This window comes from Tachypleus tridentatus, chromosome 12 (genome assembly GCF_004210375.1).
Source record: "Tachypleus tridentatus isolate NWPU-2018 chromosome 12, ASM421037v1, whole genome shotgun sequence".
Classification (NCBI taxonomy): domain Eukaryota; kingdom Metazoa; phylum Arthropoda; class Merostomata; order Xiphosura; family Limulidae; genus Tachypleus; species Tachypleus tridentatus.
Genome location: NC_134836.1, coordinates 32,967,708 through 32,993,973, shown reverse-complemented (window position 1 = coordinate 32,993,973; position 26,266 = coordinate 32,967,708). Strand labels below are relative to the sequence as shown.

At 33.6% G+C, this 26,266-nt stretch overlaps 1 protein-coding gene across 10 annotated transcripts in view; it reads right to left on the bottom strand.

Annotated features, from left to right (window-relative positions):
* Window positions 1–26,266, bottom strand: part of axo (axotactin) — a 202,924-nt gene that overhangs the window by 148,218 nt on the left and 28,440 nt on the right. For 6 of the 10 annotated variants that reach the window (XM_076473773.1, XM_076473775.1, XM_076473778.1 and 3 more), the window contains one exon: window positions 9,409–9,607. In XM_076473773.1, coding sequence (XP_076329888.1) covers window positions 9,409–9,593 — 185 coding nt within the window. In that variant the 5' untranslated portion in view covers window positions 9,594–9,607. Of the gene's footprint in view, window positions 1–9,408; window positions 9,608–12,063; window positions 12,301–26,266 lie in introns of those variants that run through there. The other 4 variants (XM_076473772.1, XM_076473770.1, XM_076473769.1 and 1 more) reach the window with 3 other exon arrangements.

Sequence of the window (26,266 nt, the reverse complement as noted above, 5' to 3'; positions counted from 1 at the left end):
TGGAGCTTCAAAAGAGGATTGACCTGAGGAAATGTTTGAACCTGAAGGAAGCAAAACTGGGCAGTTACTGAAAGGAGTGGTAGTAAAGACAGAGATGGAATTAGACACAGATGCATCACCTTTTTTAATTATGAAGGGCACAAGATTCTTAAGATGTTTTGCAAACAACTCTGTTGAAGGCATAGAATAATTTGTCTGCACTCCCACTGTGGTAGTGGAATGGAGTGCAACAGCATATGTCCAAGACACAATTGGGGACAATAATCTCCAAGCCTCTGGGTAAGTGGTATTATTAACAGTTTTCAAGCATTGTACCTCTTTCCCTTCTACCTATTTAGGGAAAAAAAATAAATAGAGGTGTGGGCCACTACAGTTAACATAGTCTAGTTCCAGGTTGCATTTGTAAGTGTTGTGGCCTTTACCACCACAATGAGCACATACCAAAGAACCACAACATCATGTTTTAGTGTGACCAAATTGCTGGAACTGAAAACACCTAAGATGGATAGGAATGTCAGGCCATACCTTGAAGTTCAAATAACCTGATTTGACTGTGACAGGAGGGTGAGGTGATGTAAACGATAGTATCAGAACATTGGTAGGGTCCATAATTCTGTCTTTATAGGTGTAGATTCAGAGTACCATAGTAACGTCTTGGCTGAAGAAACCAGTGAGGATTTCCAACTCAAGAATATTCTTTAAACCCCTCTCAACTTCAACTCCTCTAGAAGAATTCAAAGTCACACAGAAACTAAACTCAATGAGTTTAGCCTCAATGGCTTTTGATTTCAAGAAGAGTTTGATAATCTGTTGTGAAGATGTTTCCACCAAAGTGTCTCTAGAGCACAACTTCTTTACTGACTTTGGGGAGCCAGAAGTCCTTCTAATCCCTTCTGAATGAAAAATGGAGACAACTGCACCAAGAATTTCTCAGATAAGGAATGGAGAATCAGATATCGAGGTGTAGAATCTGGCTGTAATGTTGACTGTACAACAGAGTCGTCCATGTATGGTCGTTTTCCAATTATCTGTTTTTTCAAAGCTTTCATATTTATTTATTTTGTTAGAAAGAGGGGCATCCACAACAAAGAAGCTACATTTCAGTGCCCACTGACCCCACCCACCATGGAACCCTATGAGGTCATGCACTACAGTGCCAAACAAGGACACTGTAGAAAAGTCTGGGTTTCGTGAGCACTATACCCAAACACCAGCACCAGATACAATGCCCACAACACCTGTTGAGAACATCCAACTCTGGTACTAGGTTGACCCTAGCCCAACTGGACCAGCCCATTGACCGTATGGGGGCCAACCCAAGGCCATGCATCTACAGGAATTCAAGGCCAAAGTGATGTGTTAGGGTAGGACCTTCACAGGTCACCACGCACGGCAAACACATGAATCGATGTTTAGATCCCAGAAGAGTTAAACTGAAAGAACAGAACCTTCCCTCGGAAGTGCCCTCACCACATACAGAAATCCACATCGAGGGAAAAGTGACAAGAAACAGCAAACTCAGAAGAAAGAAAAAGACAATCAAAATCATCAACATGTTGTATATTGTCATCTGAATCTGAAATGGGAAGCATGAAGCACAAAAGAAAATGACTGAACTTAAAAGATGGTTAACAAGAGGTAAAGGTTTGGTAAAGGAATGTAAAGGGAGTCACATACATCATATGAGCATTATGCTACTACTGATAAATAGATGACACACAATCATTTGCATGAGACACATATTGAAATGTAATAATTCCAACAGGGGGAGCAAAAGGCTAGTGGCATGCTTAAAAAAAAGGTTTGCATATAGAGGGCAACACAGAAGAATGTATAATCTTGTGGGAGGCAAGTACCATATCGGAATAATATATTATTACAATTAAGCATCTTTTATACTCTAAAAATCATGAAAATGTTGTTGCAGTGTAATATGGTTAACTATCAAAAGGTTAACTAATAACATACTGTTGTAAAAAATGTAACATTACTACAGCTGGTGAAGAAAAATTAAACAATGTTACTTGTTTACACAATAAAACTACATTATTTAAACAGATTTTCTAGTTTTATCTTAATTTATTCCCTGATGGTTTTCAAACTTTGTAAGATATAATTATAGCTATCAAAACCTATTTTACAAAATAACTGATGTTATTCTAATTTTTATGTAGTTTTCTTTCAATTTAGGACACTTGAATATAAAAAAAACACTGTTTAGTTTTTATTCTTGGGTTATGTATTTGTTTCCTTAATGAATAAAATGGATCATGATTATGATTATTTCTCTTTGTAAGTTACAAAGTGCTGAAGTAACTGTGTAGTTACAGATATAGCACCAAAAGCCTCAAACATTGTTATCATTATAATTAAAAATATGTGAAATAACAGAACTCTTAGGTCTGGAAATGATAACACAGTACTCTTTATATGTGACTAGAGAGGGAATAAAATTTGTTTCTAAATGCTAAAAAATGCAGTTACATTGAGGGTTAAAATGCATTTTCCTTTATAAATTTGGAGGTTAAAAATGTAACAACATTTATGCCTGGAATCTAAAGAAAGTTTTATTCTGACATTTAATGTTTGTTTTTGTCCACCACTTGACACAAAGGTCAGTATATTTTATATGTTAATTCTAACTATATTTCAACAATTTTCACTCAAAACATTTTAGAATCAATATTCTATTGTTTTCTGACAATGATGTCGAGTAATTCATAAAGCATTAAAAAGTTCAAATTTCCATTTTTGCACAGCTACAAATTTGCCTGTAAACGAAACAAGCCACTTGAACTTTTATTTTCGAATTTATTGCTTATTCCAAAAAATTCATCATCCCTTAAAAAGATATTTACCCATTTATTTTTCCAGTGCTTCTCTTATACTTTCATTTAGTAATAAACACAGCTTTGAAAAGAGATATCAAATTTAAAAATGACTGTATAGAGCATGAATTAGACTATCACATAACAATAAACATGTTTAAAAATTATTTTTACAGTTAAAATTTTTTCTTCACATGAATATGTACACAGTATAAAATATTTCTGGAGATTACATAAGGTATCTTGTTGTTTCTTTTTTAAAATTACTCTTTTTTACTTACTAATAGATATACTATGGTTTCATTGGAGTTTTTGTAATCAAGCTTTTGTTTATATGTTCAAACCATTATCACATCAGAAAAGTTTACTATACAGTTAATACACAGATTAAGTACCAAAATATTCTGATAATGCAAATCTTCATTGAATATTATTGTTTGTTCTATTATAGTAATGTGCATAAATAAATTGGCTAGATCACTACTTAATTTTTTGTCATTGCAACTGTGATGTTTTAAAGAAAAACATTATAACCATTGTGTTTTCATTCTTTAATTATGAACTTATTTGACTGACAGAAAATCAGTGTTGAATTTCTGCATATTTTAAATAATGGGATAATCAAATAAAACAAAGGTGATTGAAAATACTACAAAAATAATTTTAGAATATTGCTCTGGTTGGGAATGTTATAAAGGTTGCTTACCATTTTTTTTACTTTTTTTTTTAGAGGGAGAGTTAGTTGCAATTAGCAATCAATTATCTGAATCTAATTCATTAACAAATCCATCAAATAATCAGTCACCACCAACTACCACTAATCACTCATCTCTACTTATAATAGCAGGGTTCAAACATTGGCTTACATATTTAAAATAAAGTACTCACATTTACAAAAATAAAAAAAGATCTACATTTCAGGGTATGTTAGTGTTAGTCTAAAATGAATACAGATTAACTTTAAACATCAAACTGCTCCTCCTAAATAGTCAGCATTATGAGCACCCTTAAAAAAGAATTCTCTATTCTAGTCTATCTCTAAATTTATTCATTCTTACAGTAAATTAAAAAAGGTTTAGTGAATCTACCTTCTAGACTCTTGGATTTTTTGTTTAAATTGAAGAAAAAGAAACATCAACACATTAAAAACCTATCAAATTTACAAATTCAATATGTCAAAAATCATCTAAAACTAATGGAAAGAGGAATTGCAAAAACTAAATCTATCCCAATAGTCTGACAACCACATTTCAAAATCTATAAGCATATTTTTTTTAACACAATGGGGAAGAGAACTTTGAAACAAAGAACTTATTAGGATGAGAAAGACCTGGTTTTTAAGAGATCTCTCTCAAACTACCTGATGTATTTTGTACTAGTCATATAAGCTTTATAAACCTTCAACCATCAATAGCTGATAAACTCTGTAATCTGTAGCAAAGTGAAACAAAAATAATATAATTTACAAAAACCAGAGAACAAACCGAATAATCTGGACACTTTCCTTCATTGTGAGGTAAATTGAAAGAGTACTAACAGAAATTTTAGTTTCACTTCAACTCTCCAACCAGTATTAAATGACTGAATAGATCAAATACAAGTAATGGAAAGAAACAAAATGTACAAATCCCACTGAAGCTCAAATAACAAAACCACAATAACAAAGAGGTGAAACCATTTGTTAGTAGCTCCCACAATAAAGTATAGCACTTCCTTTAAATTTAAGGTGGAATGCCATACTTTAAGGTCAAACCTTCAACTAAGTGAAACAACACAAAAGATCTTTCACGATTAAACACTGAAGATAAACTTAACAAGTGCACACTAGTAGGGAATCCAGATATATCCATCACTTAGAATCAAAGCATTCATTCACATACACTCCTCCCACTTAAAATAATATTTAAGTTTCCCACCAGATGGTTGGCAATACCAGAGTGATTAGCAGTTTAAGACACTCTTCTCACTGTTATTTTTTTAGGAAATTGGTTTTGTCTCTACATAAAAAATAATGGATGAGGAAATCAAGGGTTAATCAAAAGTCATACATAAACAGTTAAAAGTATAAATCAATACACTTCTATAGTTCCTTTCACAATTAACCATGAACTCCAAGTCAAGCTATATCAAAATAAAGAGTAATTGAAAATTTCAACCATCCTGCTCATGAATGAGTAAGCTTTCTTTTATACACAGGTTTGCTCATCATTTACCCTTGTTAATATCTTAAAATAATTTGAATGGATGATTATGTCACATTCACATAAGGCATCCTCCATTATGCATGATTTATTTATTGTTCTTAAATTTGCATGTTCTTTCACCAGTGTCAGTAGCTTTCTTCCAGTAAATCATGATACTTTTTCAACAAAGAAATGACATTATATATCTGAAAAAAATATTTAAGCTGATGTCCTCCATGCTCTACAAAGTAAGATGTACAGTTTTTTTAAAGATAAGAATATTATTTACCAATATAACAAGCTTATATAGATTCAACATTTAGAAACTTCATTGGTTGGTAGTTTACTGAATTTGTTTGTTTGATTAAATTATGCCTGAATATTTAAACAATCACATGAATTGGAAAAACATTTTTGCATACAAATATTTCTACATTTTCAAACTGAGTAAAAATTCATATGTGCTTGTGAACTTTAAATAAAGGTCAGTAAATGTTGTGTGTGCATTTAAAGCTATCATCATAATTATGAATTAGTGTGTCTAAAATGGAAGCTTATGATCTTCCTGATGTTCAACTATGAATTTAAGAATTTTATGGTTATCTGTGCCTTGAACAGGGAATTGTCACCCACATACCTTCAGTAACATAATGAATTAATAGGTTACAAAATATTATTCATGAAAACAAAGAAATAGATTAACTAGAAAAGAAACCAAATACAAACTCATACCATCAATTTGATCATACAAATTACTAATGAATAAAAAATGTTAATCCCTTAGTAGTAAAATTCATTAAGTTCAGAAATAGATTTTATAATGCATAACATTGTATAACAAAATTTTTACTTTTTCTTGTTCCTGGACAAACAAGTGTTATTACCCAATTGCTTATGCCTAAAGTAAATGGAAAAGACCTATTTTTGTCTTCAAACTTTGCTTTTGTGACCTGGGTAATGCAATTTTCAAATTTACCCATTTTCTAGAACATTCCAGGTAGATTCAGTGATGAGTAGCTGAAAGAGAACCTCAAACTTTCGAGAATATTCAAGAACCTTTAGAATTTTCTAAAAGTTATATATATAGGAACTCACTACTCACCACTTCAGTTTAATTCTTGCTGCCTAAGTGAACATAGACTTATCTGATTTTATCAGAGATAGCATCAAGAAGCTGCAAGCATTCTCCAGACCCATTCTGCTATGCATGTGGCCAATTTATCAAGACAGAGTGAAAATGTACTCTGTGACAGCATCTTCTAAAATGTGTGAAGCCTATAAGGCATATTTCAGCATGCCTGTCCCCCGACATGTTATCAAGACAAACCCTGGGCACTTCATTTACCTGTGAGCACTGCAAAAAAACTCTAGAAAGTAAAACAGACAATTTTTGCTTGCTTGAATAATAAGATTTTATATCATACAAATTTTACACCTTTGAAAATTTAATTTTTTTTTTAATTTCCAATAGTATAGAAAACATATCACAAACTATTTTACATAAACCTCTTACACATTAGCTGTGGATGAAAAATTTATTCTTCACAATTTTATTTAGCTCTTTTGCAGGATGTTGAGGGGAAAAAAAGAGAACCATGAAGTTTGCTATTTCAAGAATTTGGCATTAATCCACTAAACACTCAAGCAATTGCTACTTCTGCATGGTGGACCCTTCCAAATGTCGGGCTGACAAGAATGCATCTGCTATATGTTATCCAGACCTTTCATCATCCATTGCCCCAGTACTACACTGCCCTGAGCTCCCTGTACCCACTCCACCAGAAAAAAGCAGCCATTCTCAGAAGACAACAGCAAATCAGAAGAGGAGGTACACATTGAAGATCCAGATTACACTTTCAGAGATGCAGCTGGTGAGAGAAACCCATACTACCTCAACCAAAGAGACCTCAATGACTTGATCAGAGATCTTGGTTCAATAAAATTGAATGCCAAGATTTTGACAGCTAGGCTTAAGGAGTGGGATTTGTTGGATGAAAGTGTACAAGTCGCAAGTCAGAAAAAGTGTCACCAACATTTTTCAAGCTTCTTCACTCATCAAGGTGGGCTCTGTTTCTACCACAATGTATCCAGTTTGTGCGAGGCAATTTGAATTGCCTGTAACCCGCACGAGTGGTGCCTCTCCATTGATAGCTCATCCAGAATCCTCTAAGCTATGCTGCTCCATAACAGAAATAAGTATTTGTCTCTTCCTCTGGCTCATTCGGTGCACCTCAAAGAGGGATACAACAGTGTCAAAACCTTGACTGAAGCTTTGAAGTATGATGAGTATGGCTGGGAGGTTATCAGATACTTCAAAATGATGACATTCCTGATGGGTCTCCAAGGAAGCTTTACCAAGTTTCTCTGTTATCTTTGCCTTTGGGATGGGACAGCAGGGACACTGCAGCGCACTATAACAGGAAGCACTGGCCACAAGGAACCGAGTTCTCTGTGGGGAGGCACAATGCCAATTGTGACCCACTAGTGGACCTCCAGAAGGTATTGTTCCCACCATTGCACATAAAATTGGGTTTTACAAAACAATTTGTCACAGCTCTTGATAAGGAGTCTGCAGCTTTCAAGACTTCTTCCCTAAGCCATCTGAAGCAAAGGTCAAAGCTGGTGTCTTCATTGGACCACAAATAAAGAAGATCCTGGGGTGCACAGAATTTCCCAAGAAGCTCAGTAGGAAGACAGAAAAAGCTTGAGGCAGCTTTGTCGCAGTGGTTCGGGGCTACTTAGGCAATCACAAGGCCGAAAGTTATGTGGAACTGGTTGAGGCTCTGGTGAAGAACTACAGTAAAATGGGCTGCAGGATGTCCCTGAAAGTCAATATCCTTGATGCTCATCTTGATAAATTCAAGGAGAACATGGAAGCATACTCAGAGGAGCAAGGCGAGCGCTTCCACTAAGTTATATTGGACTTTGAACGCTGCTACCTAGGAGCATATAATGAAAACATGATGGGAGACTATATTTGGGGGCTGATACGTGAAAGCGATTTACCTTACAGTTGCAAATCTTGAAAAACTACTCACTTCTAAACATTTTTGTTCATTTTTGTATAACTTTAGCATAAATACATATGAATCTTGTTTCATATGTTGTTTTATTCAAACCTTATGTAAATGAAAATGTGCAAATTTGTCTGTTTTTACATGTAAAATAGGTTAATTTCTAAATTTCATTATCCAGGTCACAAAAGCAAAGTTTGAAAGGAAAATTTGTGTTACACAGTGAAATTCATTTAAGTTATCATTAAAAAATAAATCTGCACTTTACTGTATTGTTTCTCCCAAATATGTTAGAATTCAATGTTAAAAGCAATGCAATAAGCCTTATTAAATTTAGATTTTCTATTTCACTAGAAAATTCAAAATTTCTTTTTCAAGGTACATCTATTAGAAGCATATTTCTTCACAAAACCAACTAAATAACCTGCTAAAACATGATTATAAATTTAACATCTCATTTTTCACCTACATTTAACATTTTTTCAAAGAATTTTTGTATGCATTTTAATTTCATCAAGTAATTTTAAAAATTAAGATTTTCATAGACTACTGTATGTCTTTTATCTGACCTCCTATTTTTTGTCAAAAAATTTCACTTATAATAAATTATTTCTCAACTTATTTTTTAACATTTATGGTATTTTACCAAACTGAAGTAGATTTACTACAATATTTTATAATAATGTTAGTATTGCTCATTTTCTGAAAACCTGTAATAGATAATACATTTTACTACTTAGAAGTCTATTTACCACATATTACAGTTAAATACTATTATTAATTATTGTTTGTATGCTACAGACTCTTATTGCAACCTGAAATTAGAAGAATTTACTGGAAACAAATAATGAAATTAATGCATAATTAAATGTTGTCCTACATCCATATTTTATTCCAATTATGATTAACTATAAAGATCCACCCTACTTTAAATTTAGGCACAGACATTTTAAACAGAAGACCAGAATTATGAAATGGTGTGTAACCCTGTCCACGACCCAATTTAATCATGTCAGTTCAGCTTACTGTTTTATAACATTAAAGAAACATTTTGTCTATTTACAACTAAAACTATGGTGACTGCACACTATATGTTAAAGTTGATCTAAATGCACTAAATAATCAAACTTAATGTTCAAAAATAGCTTGAACTTCCTATCTTATATCACAAACATCAAAAAATATTACCCAGTTTTTGAAAAACTAGTTAAAATTAACACACTACTGTATACCATTTTACTGTTTTCTGAAAGAATAAGAAATTTAAAATTTCAGTGAAATCAGCACAAACATATTATGTCCTAAAAGTAAATAAGAACAAAACAAGTTACTGTACCATAAACTAAAAGAAGGTCACAAACTATTAACTCCATAAAACCTTACCTAAACTTAAAGCTCAATTCCCTTCTCTCTGGTAAAGGCCAATCTGGTTCTATCCTAAGGAAGGCCTTGGGATGAGCAAAGGTAAAAACTTGACTAGTTGAAGCCACAGCCTTCCCCTCTCCAATACTTATGAATACAATAAATAGAAAGATGGCCACTATAGGGGTACCATATGATAGGCACATGGCTGCTTTTGCACCTACAAAAACAGAGGTAAGAGAGTTATAAAATGTGTTCAAATTACATTAGATAAATTACAGTTCTAATCAGAACAGTATGACAATACAAAATGAATATGCAGAATTAAAGCAATAACTATGGAAGAATAACAGAAGTTCTAATAAACTATCTTAATTTAAACTGTTAACACTAAAGAATAATCAAAATACTGCATAACAGAAAATTTTACAAAGTTTTTTTTATTATTTTCCATACTTTGAGACAGCTAGAAATTTTTTACAGTTGATTATCAAATAATTTACATGCAACTGGAATAACAACAGCCAATTCATAACTAGATAACTTGTGTACACCTGAAAAAACAGTACCAAATTTGTTACCAGATAATGTATGTGCAACTGAAATTACAGAAGCCAATTTGTTACCAGATAACATATGCAACTGGAATAACAGCCAATTCATTACCAGATAACTCCCGTGCACCAGAGAGAATAGACAATTCATTACAGAATAACTTCACCTACAACTAGCAAAACAATGGTCATGTTTTGTATACCTTCAGTTTTATTTACTATAAACTGAAGTTAGATAAACAAAAGTTGTTTTTCAAAAAGAAAAGTTTCACTCTAAGTATGAAACAATCATCAACAAATACAACTTTAGTTAGAAATACATGACCAAATAGCTTTGTTCATTTAATTAGGTACAATATGTTTTACTTTAGAAGTTCTTCAGAAGTTTTCCACAAAAACAAACTTACAGTACAAAGTTTGAAATGATTTGTTAGTATGACCAATAAAAACAAACATACTCCATGGATTAAATAAACAATTAATGAGACAATGTAACTTTACACTGAATGTAATCTTCCTGATAACTTTCCCTTGAGTGCATATAATTTTATTTCATTACTTTCATCCCTGAAAAACTGAGTAGAATTCTGGAGAAGAATAAATGCAGTAATAGCTTCCAAATGCATTTGGAATAGCTTGTCTCTCCAGTTATCTATCCAATAAAACATTAATGCAAATATAAGTTACACAAAAAAATAGATATATTAGTAGTAAACTGTGCATAGTTATGTTGTTACTTTGTTCATGTTTCACTTGAGAGGTCACACATTAAGAAAAAAAGATGTATATATTTCCACAATTAGCTTCTTGGAATAGGTGAAACAATTACTTTTCAGAAGTATTTATAAGTGATGATCTATATACCAGGTAAACTACTGTAGAAAAAACAAAGGATCATGATATCAATAAAAGAAAATAGTTTCCACTAAAGAAGTCTGGAGAAGTTAAAATAATTACATGTGGGCCCCAAGCGGCAAGCTACACTATTGACACTGTTTAATTAGTGAAGAGGAAACTATATGCATTAACTATTTTATTTGTATGACAGTGTAATCCAGGCTTAACAATTCTGTGGTATTCATAGGTTAAGCAGCATACTGTAACAGATTCCAATTAATGAAGGAAAAAAGTGAGACTATTTAATTGCAATAATTAGTTAAGTAACAATTCCTGAACCCATCTTACTTTATGCATTAGAACAGGAACTTTTCATAACACAAACACAATTCAAAACCAGACTTAACTTCACTTAGATGAGTTTATCCCATTGCAGTACCATGGTTTCAGAACTACTACAAGTGAATTTCAACTTTCTAGAACTCTAAGCTCCATCAGTTTGACTTAAATTTCTAAAAAAAACTTCAGACTTTCACACAAGTTTTATGGCTTTTAATACTTACTCAACCTTTATATCATTTTCCTCTTTAAAGTTTAGAAATGTACTTTTATAACCTAATATTTGACTTTTTTTTTTCAATCACAAAATTTCCAAAATCCTATCTGCTTCCATCAGTTACATACCACATAGTGACATCTACTCTCAGAACTCAAAGTTTGTTAACCACAACTTAAATAAAAATCTACACAGATGTCAATTTCAGTTGCATAAATTTAAACATTTACCCATCACTCTCAATTATCCATTGTATATCTGGTAATTTATGTGTATGTCACGTTCTACATATTAATCTCTTTGATTTCAGTTATTGCTTTATACATTTAAGGACTTCTACACCAAATTTATCTACACTTAAAAAAAAATATTTTATTCCATAATGATTATGTCAGAAAAAAAACAGTTGTTTTGCCTATTCAGAATACAAATATATTAACTATAGTTAAGCTTCTCAATGAGTTGCTTACAAAGTTATACGTTTAAAAGAATTAAACTAATACTCAAGATTTCAAGCTACACACTAAGTATTCATATAATATCAAGTAATAATATGTAGAGTTACAATACTCAATATTAACGTAGCATTAGGTAATATTATATAACGTTATAACAGTAAATAATCGATGCTTATTATTTTTTTTCAATAGAACATATGTTGTTAATTTTAAAAACTAGTAACGCAACAAAAGAAAAAATTAGGGCGACAGACATATGAATGTATAATACTTAATAGCATCTGTCTAAACAGAAGCAGCAGTGAGTGGCTAAGGGTGGCTTGATGCTGTTCTGTAAGTTCTTGCACAAGATACAAGGAGAACCGCTTTACGTTGAATTGACCTTGCACCCACCCTGCTATGTACGCAAGACTAATCGGTGAAACCATACGTGCCAGTCGATAAACTATTTAAAGCTGGGTTGTGCTCCTTCACGTCCGAGACTCCCTAACCTTGTTTCTCTTTTGACCAAGATTCGCCATTTAGCAACACTCGCACTCTAATGGAATTAAGAAAGCATGTGCACAATAACAAAATAAAATTACACTGACAAAATACAGAATGTTGACATAACTTATATAAAAATACAATATAATTTGAACAGCAAATCTTCTCCAATATAATAGCTTCAACACAGATAGTGTTCATTCAAATGTTTAAGCCACCAAACTGGCGTTGATGCAACACCTCAAAAGATAGCAGAAATCTTTATTAATGAAGAGGAAAATGTCTAATATTAACAGAGATAAAATTCTACCCAAGACATATGTAAGGACGCATATTTTCCACTGTTTTATATCCAATGAAGTTACAGTACAAATACGTTAAAATATTGACACTAGAGGCGTAGTTAAACACTGACACACGGGACCCATGCCCCGAATCCCCGAGTTCGAGTTTTTAAAATCAGAACATAAAACTATGATCTCGGGAGTGGTAGGTCAATAAGCCAGAGTTTGTCTTTTAAGTAGCTAGCGATGTCTTTGATTGGCATAAATAAAGCAAACTTTCAGAAATAACGTATTTCTGGAAAATCTATTTGTATCTTATCACATCTGTCGATAAATTTTTATCTTAAATACATACCTTCAAGTCGAGTAATTGTATTTGTTGTTCAGCACAAAGCTGCACAATGAACTGCCTGTACTTTGCTCATTAAAGGTATCAAAATCAACTTTAGACGTTATAAGCCTTCAGAGTTACCGCTAACATAATTGGAAAACTCTTCGAAAGTGAACGAAAAGAACTGCGAGATCTAATGCTAAACTAATTATCTTCAATCGATTTACAAGCAGGACAGTGCTATAGTTAACTTCAAAGTCAGTATCAAAGTCATAAAAATAACTGAACATACTGTCTGTAAGCGCTGGAGCATTTTTATGTTACGTTTCTTAAAAATCAAGCAATGTTGAAAATATTTTTTTATTGTGAATATAGAAGGCGCTGTTTTATACTCACGATAGAACCTGGATGATGAAATGCACTAATACTGACTTGCATATATAACACAACGGTTTCTAAGCATAAATGTTTTAAGTTTCTACGCGTCTCAACAATCCATTAGCCTGTCTTCTTCAAGTGTAATACAAATTCAAGTAAACAGGTTTATATAAAAACAAAATTTCCCTTGGGACTATGCGCAACACGATGCATCAATGGGGTTTTATCATTCGACAGAATAAATTGACAGTATCAAATTAATTCTTGCACGTTTCGCAATTATATTATGATAAAGCCTTGTACGTTTTTTAACTTCTTACTTTTAACAAAAGTTATCGTGGATTAACACCAGTTATCTTAATCGTTTCAAATACTATATTTCTGGAAGAAAGTTTACCCTAACTTTTAATATGTTAGTATCTAGCCGCAGTTTGACATTAGCCTGAGCTTTTCATAATCACAAAGTGAAGTTTCTTCGTTTTCTACGGTGTTCTAAATTTTACCAGTTTCTTTCTAGAACTGAAGTTCGTCAGCAAGTAAACAAAGCCGTTTATAACGCTATCCATAAACCTGTTCTCATTAGAATTGCAACGTTTGTAACACTACTCCACAAATATGTACTTCGTTAATATACCGTTAGTCCCCATACCCAAAATAGATTAGAACACCATTTATATCGCATAAACCCACACTTAATTACAGTTTCTATCGATATTCCATAAACTTGTACTTTATTACAATAACACTGTTTGTACCACTACACAACAAACATGTACTTCATGAGACTAGCGTCGTTGGTATCACTAGTCCAAAAACCTAAACTTCATTACACTAACGCCATTAAGTACCGTTAGTCCTCATACATCTTATAAATTAGAATACCATTTTACGTATTATAATTTATCTCAGACGAGTCTGATTTACGACGTTAAGTATTACGATTCCAAAAAGTCGGGAATTTGAACATAGAAGTTTATTGAATATCAGTATATATAAAAAATTTTTATTTTCGCCAACAAGACATACACACAATTTTGTATCTTAACACAAATATATTTTAATATCCAAATAATAGCACAATTTATAAACAATTATTTCTAATAACCGTTATTATCTACAAAAGTTTTATATACTTACCAACAATACTAAGTCTTCTATTTGGTCAGTAACTGCATCTTTTATCGACGCTTCACGGACAGCGAACTAATTCTTTGTTCATACGCACATGTACAATTCACTTGATGGCGAAGCTAGCTAACTGCTTTACAGGCACACGCAAGTTTTTCACCGCCGAAATTATACAATGTCTTTGTAGAAATACTAACATCCGAAGTTAATTCTCTGAAGTTAAACGGTTTATGATGTTCGAAACCTATAAAACGTTGTATCTGTAGTTTTCCTATTAATAAGCGTTTATCACAATTATAGCTTCCGAGATTTATACCATAATGTCTGTAGCGACCCAACAATATACTGGCTCCTGATACGTCAATTTATAAGCTTTAGGCGAAGTTCGAGAAATTTCAGTTGACCCAACAATATTTGAAGATACGCTGGTACTTTCGTAAAACATATTGTTGATTCTTACTCTCGAGAATCTTCTACAAATTTAGAGAACAGGCGGGACTAGTGCAATACACATTTAATAGTATAATTTATATAAATTTCTACATTCATTTTAAACTGAAACGAACACTGATATTAAAATAGTCTATAATCCTTCACACCTTCCTCTTTAGAGAATTAAAAGTTGTCTAACGTCAGTATTAATTATATTATATATTATACACACACAAATACATCGCAAACAGCATATTAAATATAATACATTATCAAATAATTATACAACTTAAATATACAATACAATAAATACAAATAACCTTATGATTACGAAATTACAAAGCACGTGAAAGTGTTTAACATTTGTATTTATCTTCTTGGGTTAACCCATTCAACAGTCATACAAATGAGGTGTTATTCGAAAGCTGGGATAGAATTCTAAAAAGTAACTGGAATATTCTGATTAGGTTTTCCAATCAACTGACATGAAAGACAGGTTTTTATAAAACTGAGAAACATGCCTAACTTTTGGCGAAAAAAAATTTATCATAAGTTTGTCATACATTTTGTTAATACCCGCATGTCCTCTCATGGGGAGATCATGGTCAACTTTCAATATATCAGAATATGCTTTTGGAACATCGATTTGAAAGCTACAGCCAAGTCCTCTGAAGTTAGTACATTTGGTGGTCTCGATTTTCTTATGAGCACAACATTTTTTTAAAAAAGTATCCATATGGAACTTTCTCCAGTTCATCTTTTAGGAGTGAATGTTTAAATAGCGAAGAAATATATGGATTCTTTTCTTGCTTATGAACCAGTTTGCTTCTAGCAAACGGAACATCACCAGTTGAACCAGATTTCTCACATCCATCATTGTCACCAATAAATTGTTTCTAAGACAATTATACACAAGATCCCCATCACGTCCAAAAAACGTCTGAGACAAATCTGTGGATTGCCCCGGAAGAAGAAAGGTTCATCTCTCGAAAGCTCTCGGGTTGTAGGGTTTTAAATTCATCACTATCATTCTTCAGCCTGTGTGTTTTTCTTAACATCATGAATGAAACAAATCTATAATGTAGTCCTCTGAACAAGTCTATCATTTGTTTTTGGTTTAATTTCTTTGCCACAGCTTGAGTCACAGTTCACGAAACAAACACGTCTGAATTCTCCTCAACATCATCATCCTTATATGAAACAGTGGTTGGCTCGCTAACCAACTATGGTTCGGCAACAACTTTTCCCCCAGCCAAATCGTTTCCCAACAATAATAAACCTTTAACTGGCAGAGAAGGTCTTACTCCAACTATAAATGGTTCCGAAACTAGGTCTGATGTGAACTAAGTATTATAAACGAGGAACATTAACCAAACCGCCCTCAGTACCCTGAGCAATAACAGACTCACCAGTGGCAGTACTCGAATCTAAAGGCAATATATCCTCTAACAACAACTGAGTCATCCCAGTATTATGTAAAATACGTATGGGTATAGAATTAGCAGTGTTAATTGTCAAAGATAGAGAACCAACAGACACAAAAGGTATAAATTCCTCCCTAACTACATAAGCCTTTATATCAGTGGCCAAATCAATAATATCGGGTGATATGATGAAACCACGTCCATACGTGGACAGAAACGCACCGAGTGTGCCTCCTATCCTTTTTCAAACTGTAACAATTGGACATAACATTACCAGTTTTTATAGAAATGGCAAACAGGCTTTGATAATTTGATGACGTTTTATCCTGACTGTCAGAAGGTTTCGAACTAGGAGTTGGATTTTTTTTCAGAAAAATCCTCAACTTTAGTGGATTAAAGAGGTACAGGCTTTTGCTTAGCTGGCAGGAATTTCTTTTTATGAAAAACGATTGTGTTAAATTGTAAGCATTGAAAAGAAAAGCTGCTTCTGTATTGTTTCAACTTTCTTTTCATCCAAATAAGTTTTGACGTTGTCACTTGTACAGCATTTAAATTCTTCAAAAAGACATAATTGTCTGTTTGTCGAAAGTGTTGCCAATATGCATAGAATTACACCATCAATCCATTTAAACCTCTTTATCATGGATGAATTCCATACAAGTTTATCTTGCTTGCGATAACCTGAAAACTTTTGGTGAAAAGCATCCGATACTAACTCGTATGTTTTGAGAACAGTTGCTTTAATCTTATAATTTGTATAATCTTCCAGAGACAGAGCAGAATAAGCTTCTTGTTCATCACCAGTTAAAACATACTAATAAAACTTACCATTCCCGATGGACCATTCCATTGTTTGGGCAATTTTCTCAAAATGTTAGAAGTATTTATCAACTTCATTTTCATGAAACAATGGTGCTTTAATATATTGATCGAGTTCGTAGTTGTCGTTTTGCCTAGGTCGATCAGAGTTGAGTGTAATTTCGTTCTCGGCTTCAATACAGACTCATTCGGCCTCGAGACAGTTACTTTTCTTTCTGCTTTGATCAAGATTGCACTTTCTCTTTTTCAGCTTCGATACAGGCTTGTTCGGCCTCGGGACGTTTATTTTCTCTTTCAGCTTTGATACACGCTTGTTCAAGCTCGATTAATTTGATTTTAATTGTATTTCTAATTTATCACTTAACTCAGTTGACTAGTGGAAACACTAAAGCATTCCCCTAATACTTCCCCAGACAATAAATCACCAGTTACTAGTATTACATTACACTTTTTAGTTATTTTTCTCATTTAATTCTTACCTTCTAATTTTGAAATTTTGACATTCAAGCAAATCAGTTTCTCATATTTTAGTTGTTCGTGTGTGTTTTTCATAGCAAAGCCACATCGGGATATCTGTTGTATCCACCAAGGGGAATTGAACCCCTTATTTTAGAGTCGTAAATCCATAGACTTACCGCTTGGGACTTTATTTGTTCGAGAGAGGGTGATTTAAAAAGCCTCCATAATTAGACATGATCAAATCTTGTTGGCATTGATAACTATAAATTGAATACGAATTAAATTTTTATTTAAAGCAAATTTTGACTCTCATTCAGATCTGACACGAGTCTCCAATTTATTGAGTGGCAGCAACTGAAAGTGGATCACACCAACAATATTCCACCAAACGCTTAACAAGAGTTTCCTTGGGTGGAGATCCATTTTTGGCTGTGCGTTAGCCAGTTTACTTGCATTAAGTCATTGTCTGAGGCGCTTAATATGCTTATAAAACACTCATTTTTCATCTCCAATGACTAACTTGTCCAAGAAAGGTGAGTTACATTCACGAGAGTGCAAAGTAGTGCAAATGTTCACTCTTGCTCTAAGGTTGGCTTCTGTCAAATCATGAGGGACCTATTTTCCAAGTTTTGACACCTTTCCAAGCTGTTGCAGATGACGGTGAACTGTTGAATGGGTTAAGTTAAGCTTCTGTGCTAGTTATTCAATTGTTACACCACAATCTTCATCAAGTTGTAGTAACCTGACTGAACTTCTGAAACCACCTTCGACATTTCCTTTCACTGAAAGACTCCGCACCATAAACACCTTTAAAGTTTCGTGTAGTTTATGCTGCACTATTGCCTTTTTTAAAACTCAAAGCCTTTTATGCCTAATGGGCTCCTCATACATATCCATCTTCATAAGGGTTTATTTGATTAATTATCTGAAAAAGTGGAATTGGGTTGGTTTCTATTATTTGTCTGAACATTTTTACGAACGTCCTACTGTATATTTTAGTCATAAAAGCCTTCTACAAACACAGAAATAATGATGCAACTGTATTAAATTTTGGGGCATTACTTACGGGATGACCTGATGCATGTTTTTCTAACATCACAAACATATTTACAAACAATACTCAGTCTTCTATTCGGTCTGGAACTGAATAGCTTATTGATGGTTCACGAAGAGCTAATTAATTCTATGTTGATACACATGTACAATTCACTGATGGCGAAGCTGGCTAGTTGCTTTACAGGCACGGATAAGTTTTCACCGTCGAAGTTATAAAATGGCTTCGTAAAATAATAACGTCCAAAGTTAATTATCTGAAGTTAAACGGTTTATCATGTTCAAAATATATGAACTTTGTATATGTAGTTTTTCTGTTAATAAACGTTTATCACAATTATAGCTTCCAAGGTTTATAAGTATACTGATTGTGTCGACCCAACAATATAGTGGCATTTGGTGGGTGAATTTATAATCTTTAGGCCAAGTTCTAAAAATTTCAGTTGACTCAACAATATTCTAAGATACGCTAGTACTTTCATAAAACATATATTGTTTATTCTTACTCTCGAGAATATTCTATAGATTTAGAGAACAGACGGGGCTTGTGCAATATACATTTAACAGTATACTGTACACACGTTTCTAAATATATGTTAAACTGAAACAAAACATTACATCGGCTACAACCGTTGTTTCGTTATTCCATACACTTGTACTTAATTAGAATACCGTCTCTACTTCTACCATAAAAAAACATAACTTGATTACGATACCGTAATTAGGGCTACTAAAAAACTCATTAGAATACCTTTTGTATCGCTCGCTAATCCACAAACCTGTGATTAATTACGATAACATCGTTTATACTGCCAGTCCACAAACCTGTACTTGGTTATAATAAAAGTTTATACAAAAATAACTATACTTAATTAGAATATCGTTTGTAGGACAACTCAAAAATTTTATTTGATTTGAATACCGTTAACAACTCAAGTCCACAAACGTGTGCTTTATTAGAATAACAGTTTGTATCGCTAGTACATAAACCTGTACTTAGACCAGTGGTTCTTAACCTTTTTCAGTGTTTGCACCCCTTTCAAATCAGTAATCATTTCTCGCACCCCCTGGAAACTTCTTAGGAGAAATATAAAGCATACTCTTATGTAAAAATATAGATTTGCTTTAATTATTCATGGGCATCCTCGCACCTCTTGGGAATCATCTTCGCACCCCCTAGGGGTGCAGGCACCCCTGACTTAGACTGTGTGTATCACTACTAATAAAAATAAACTATACTTGACTAGCATACCGTTTGTAGTGCTACACAAAAATATCTCTTGATTAAAACAATGTTTGTACCGCTTGCCCACAAATCTATTCTTAATTAGAATAATACCGTTTGCATCTCTTGAAAAGTTAGGTTTAATAGTCATCTGTGACAAATATTTGTAATTGGCAGAGCTCAAATTGAATATTCTAAAATGAGGGTTCCAACGTTCACGTGTCTTTTTAATAAATTCATTCCGAAGAGCTGTAACGAAACTGGACCTTCCCAATAGCAAAACAATGTCGTAACAGGAGAACTGAAACCAGGCACACAAATGGTTAATGGTTCTTTATAATAATTTGTATGTAATTATACAGTACCTTGTAATTAGTTGAGTCACAATGCCACGAACATGTTTGACAAACGTTTTCATTTACATGAATTTCAGGCCTGGAACAAAATTACAGTAGAAGAAATATGTTAAAACGAGTTTAAAAGGATATTTGTATTATGGGATTTTTAGATAAAGCAAAGCCAAAGGGCATGACATTTCGAGAAAAAAAAAAAAAAGAGGGTGAGCGCGCTTGACCTCCATGGAAGGAAAACAATGAACACTTTAACACTGAGGATAATAAGTTCTAAAACAATCACTACCCCAAGTCAGTTTGGAGCAACGACCTCATCAGCTATTATGAAGGCTGTGGTTATGGAAGAGAACCTTCTGACCCAAACTCACTGTGATAAAACTGGGCAAATCTTCTTGTATCATTTACAATATAAAAATAATTTAAACCTAACAAAGGCTCACAGGTTTCCAATCACTCTCAAAAATCAGTTTCCTTTTTAAGTGAAAGATAGCTAAAGAAACAGAGCGACAACAACTTGGTTAATCCAACTCATTTGTCAAGCCCCCGATACAGCTGCTGTGGATTCCTATATCTCGGGATTGATTAATATTAATGTTGAGAGCCAAAATCTACACATTTAGATCATGAAACCTTTTTCAAGATGTGGTTTACGATTAACTTTACTTTACTTCACAGACTGACAAAATGGGCCTGAAACAGAATTCTTAAAAAGATAATTTAATCTTTACTTCATTAGAAAATTACATTTTCAGCTTCAACAACCTTGAAAACGTATCCCATTAACACCCACATCATGGTACTCTACAATAGCACATGGTATTATTCTGCTGTTGTTGACTATTCGCGTTATAGTAAATTATTTAAAACGAATAAAAAATAATAGTCGTTCCTATACATCTAAGACGTACATAGCTGCTACAAGATTGATGGCAAAATATAAGTTTGCAGTGAAGACGATGGGACAAACTCCATATGTAGAGAGCAAAAAGCTGGTTGGTCAGTCACAAACCACAGCATAGTGTAGCTTCACAAAGGGTTGTTGGAGGGATGTGGATTCGCCTCCGAACCAGGGATAATGTTACCCAGAGACCTGAACTGGGTATACACTGTTGATAACTCCGTTAAACCACTGCTATATTGGATGATGGGTTCGACTCGACATGGTCTTCTCTCACTTTTCAGAGGCAACTAACATTTCATAGCACCACTGAAGAAGGTTGATCTTTATGCAGGATGGCCAAAATTGCACAATTATTTAGCCCATAGTCACAAAACAGCTCATCTCTAGTATTGTCAAGAGTACGTGGATTCATCAAACGGCATGCGTGTGAAAGCCTTGTTTACAAACAAATCGCGTTTAGCACTGAATCCAGATATGAAGTGTGCAAATCTGGAAAGTGGCCATTGAGGAACGTCATGGATACAGTGGTGGTGACATACTGGTACGAACTTAAACCAGTCCTGATAATCACACTGACATTCATGTACTAAGATACAGTACTATATATGGCATACAATACAGTTTTATAAGCATATGTACCGCATACGCACGTACAGTTATAGTTCTGTATTTACCTCAGCATTCTCACGATAATAATCTGGCTATCAACACCCGAGAATAAAAGGATGTGGAATGAAAGGGCTTGCAAGCACGTTCACTGGGTTTGAGACTGTTCGAACGTAAATGAAATATTCTGAGAAGGTACTTACAGTATATGAAAAATATATGATATATAAATATATCATTTATAAGTGATTAACTTGAAAACAAGATGAACTGAAAGCAACTCTGATGGAGAAGCCACAATGTCCCAATAGTTCACTGCTTCACTTATTTTAAACTTGCAACATCGAGATACGACTTACACATGTGTGTGAAATGATACTAAAACTAATAAATGTTTTTTGGTAAGTTATTAAGCTGCAAAGTCCAAATGAACATTTATGCACATAGGTTCCAACATTGGACATTTCAAACATGACAGTTGTGTAGCATTAAAATATATTTAGAGGCGCCATTAATAAGAAATATCAGATGCTGTGTTTTGTCATAGTAATAAAACAACAAAAAAATATTATCCCTTGGATGTGTGCTTAGATGCTAATAAGACATTTAACTCTACCTTGTCATAATCATTAAATGCGGTAATACACAACAGAAAGAAGCGTGGCGAAACAAAAAAAAAACATATTTAAAATGTGTGGATATTAACAATGACTACTTCATATTATCATCTAAGCAAAACTAAAGCTTGCTGTATATGCGTGTTCATGGAGCAAATCAGAATTTCACCATTTTAACAAATTTTCTTCTAAGTAAGAATTATTGCTCTAACTCTTTCCCAGAACTCTTCTGTCTGGGATCTCAATAGCTTCTTTCTTGTACAAAAAAAAAAAGATCAGTGTGTGTGTGTGTGTGTAAACGCTGAATTACCTCTTTTATTGTTCGTTTGTTTTTGAATTTCGTGTAGAGCTACGAGGGACATCTCCACCAGCCGTCCCTAATTGAGCTACTCTTTTGTCAACGAATTGTGGGATTGATCGTAACTTTTAACGCCCCCATGGCTGAAAGGGTAAACATTTTCGGTGTAACAGGGATTCGGCCTACGACCCTCAGATTACGAATCGAGTATCTTCACCACCTGGCCATGCCGGGCCTATTTTTACAATATCTCATATCAAACTAAATCGGAAACTAATATGAGCTAGGCAAGTATTACGCTCATCAGTTGAAACTAAATACGACATAGTAATTTGCATACGTATAAATGTACATTGATATGATAAATGTATATGCATGTGTGATAAATAACAAAAATAATTTCACACAATTTACTTATAACATTACAACATTCATCATTACCTTACAAACTGTTTTGTACAAGCCTTAAAATGCTCAATTTGTGTGGTTTTTGTTGTATTTCAAAATCTGTAGTGCATATTGAAGGGACTTGCACATTATGAAAAATGTTGAGAAAAAACTACCTGTACACTCCAGATAATATAAAATAATATATTTTTTTATTTAAACCAACATTTCGCTTTTATGACTTCTTCGGGTTAACATATACAAATGTATAAAATATTTTACGTTTAGCTAGAGCGTAAAGGTAATTTTTTCTCAACTATTATCAACATATATATATATATATAAAGTGGAGCGCCATTAAGCCGCGAACCAGTAAACCTCGAAATCGCTTAAGCCGCTGTAGCAAGTTTTGTGAGCGAGAATTATCGCGGCTCACCGCTAATTTAAGGACGTGTAAAAACGCGGCTTACGAATTTAATCCTGGCTTTATAACTTCAAAGGGATATTTAAAAAGGATTTGCTTTAATTTGGAAAATATATTACAATAAAAATCGACCGTTAATCTACCTTATCCGCTCTATGTCAGCTTTATAGAGGCCGCCATTGTTACCGAATCACACCTCTCCATACATTAAAGTTAATCCGCGGTAAATCCGTGAAAAAAGTGATCAATAATTAAAGTATTATTTTTAATTCGATAATCCGATATAATTATCACGCAATGGTCCGGATGAGGCTCCTCGGCGGAGCTGTTGGCGACTTCGGCTTTTTAGTCACAAAGGTTTAAGCCGCGGTTAAGCAGGTTGACCCCCCAAATACCGCGGCTTATCGGCGCTCCACTGTACTTAAAACATAGTATACACTGTGCGATGGTAGGATAACTAACTAGACGGAGGTAGTAGCGGTAGATGTGCTTTCTATTACCCGCCTTCAACACAGTTCTCAATATCATTCGATACTGTTTGAGTGTGTTTTCTTATAGCAAAGCCAGGTCAGGCTATCTGCCGAGTCTATCCCATAATGTTTAACACGATTAAAATATTGACAGTAACTGGCCTCAGAAGTCTTTCATAACAAAGTTGAAAGTCTCAGTTCATATAACTCAAGAAACAGCTCTTCATATCAGCCTTATTGTGGCTGTTGAAGAAGAAACTTATTTGACTTTATGTACTATTGGTCATTCATTTATTACATTCCTCCATAGTCAGAGCTAGAGCAATGTCTGAGATATACAATACTTTTGTGTGGCCTTCCCTTACACTGTATGTATGTTTTGGTATAGAAAATTTAATAAAGTCTCTGTGTGTGTAAGAACATGACACCATCTATAAATGTAATCAACATTAATTTATGTTAAAAACCATTATTGCTCAATAACAGCAACAATGAGGAGATGAAGGGGGTTGTGCGCCCCCATTAACATTGGTCCTTGTTCCAAAATCTTCAAAGTTTGAACGACATTGGCAGGAGATCTAGGATAGTTACATAACGGACAAACATATATAAGGACAAAAAATATGTCTGAGTAAATGGTTTGTTTTGAATTTCGCGCAAAGCTACAGGAGCACTATCTGTGCTAGCCGTCCCTAATTTTGCAGTGTAAGACTAGAGGGAAGGCAGATAGTCATCACCACACACCGCTCACTCTTAAGCTACTCTTTTACCAACGAATAGTGGGATTGACCGTAACTTTATAACGCCCCCACGACTTAAAGGGTGAGCATGTTTGGTGTGATGGGAATTCGAACCCACAACCCTCGGATCACGAGTCGAGTGTCTCAACCACTTAGCTATGCTAAGCCGCTGAGTGAAGGACGATAGTAGTTGCTACGTTATACTGATTAACTGCTTCGGGAGATAGGGAGGGTTGATGTCATTAAAGATAATGAAGTCATATTCCAAAAACTGTCACCAGATGGCTCGTCGTCAGAGGTGCGTTGCTAGGCCACCATTACCTCGTAGTTCAACATAGTGTCACCAGAAAGCGCATGTAATTTATGTAGACCTGAAATTATAGCTTAATACCAGACAAACAGACAGCCATAACGGATGATTAAGTAATAAGTACCAGTAAGAAAAAAAACGTATTTATTGGCCGACGTGTTAGATATTTACAATATATTGAGGTAGATGGTTCACTTTACAAAACTGTCAATGCGTATTGATGTATATTAGTTAAATACAGCTTGTGTACTTAATTAAAGTGTACGTTTCTAAACTGCAGTTATCAATGTTAAAACATTGTCGCTACCTGTGTAAGTTTATTACATTGTCATTCGAAACACAAACTATATTCTCACTATTTGACTTGCTAGCGTACAATTATATCACACTGCACCGACATACAGCAAATGGTCACTGCATCAGTCGGCTTAAAACAAAATGAAAGATCGATTAAATATGTGAGACTTCGTCATTATTTTATCTCATGTTTTGAAACATTGTTGCTACATATTAGACGAAGATTTCAAATAATTTACAATAACCAGTTTTGATATATCTAGCAGTAGCGATAAATTTATTTTATGACATTTTATATCAAAGACAGGACGGTTTTGTTTTTGCGTAAACATTTACATCAGTATTTATTACAATTACACACAGAAAGTGCTTATTGTCTAAAATATCTTGAACAACACCATTCACCATGTTAACTAAACAAAATCACATTTACGTTATTTATCTAATAATTCATTTTTAATAGAACTAAACATAGTAAGTGAATGACTTACTGATTATTATTTTTGATAATTTACTGTTAAAAGTTCAGAAACATTGAAACTAACTGATAAACGCGATCTCCAACTTGTATCAAAGATGATCACACGGACACTAATGCTGTGAAAGAATATTAATGACGTCATTGTCTTAACGTCATCAATGGTGAGTTGTAGGCTGCCACTGTTTTAGGGTATCGTCACATTTATTCTTTAAACAATTAATTTACTTATGCTTAAAATAGCAAGACGTACCATCTTTTACAGATTGTTCACTTTGAATCATACCATTCAAATAAAACAAAACTTTGCAGTCATAATTGTATGTCACTGAAAACCATTAAACATGAATAAAATGCAAAGTTCTATTTCATCAGTAACATTACAAACTTGACACTTCTCTGTTCTTACGTGCTCACAACAGTTGAAGATAAGATTGCCCTTGTGTCTAATAACTGCTGCATATACTTGTTTTATCATTAAGAAAAATCACAATACCGAAAATTTAGTGAACAATCACAATCATGAAAAAGCCTGTTGTTACAAACCAAATAAATATTCTTCAAAACAGTTATA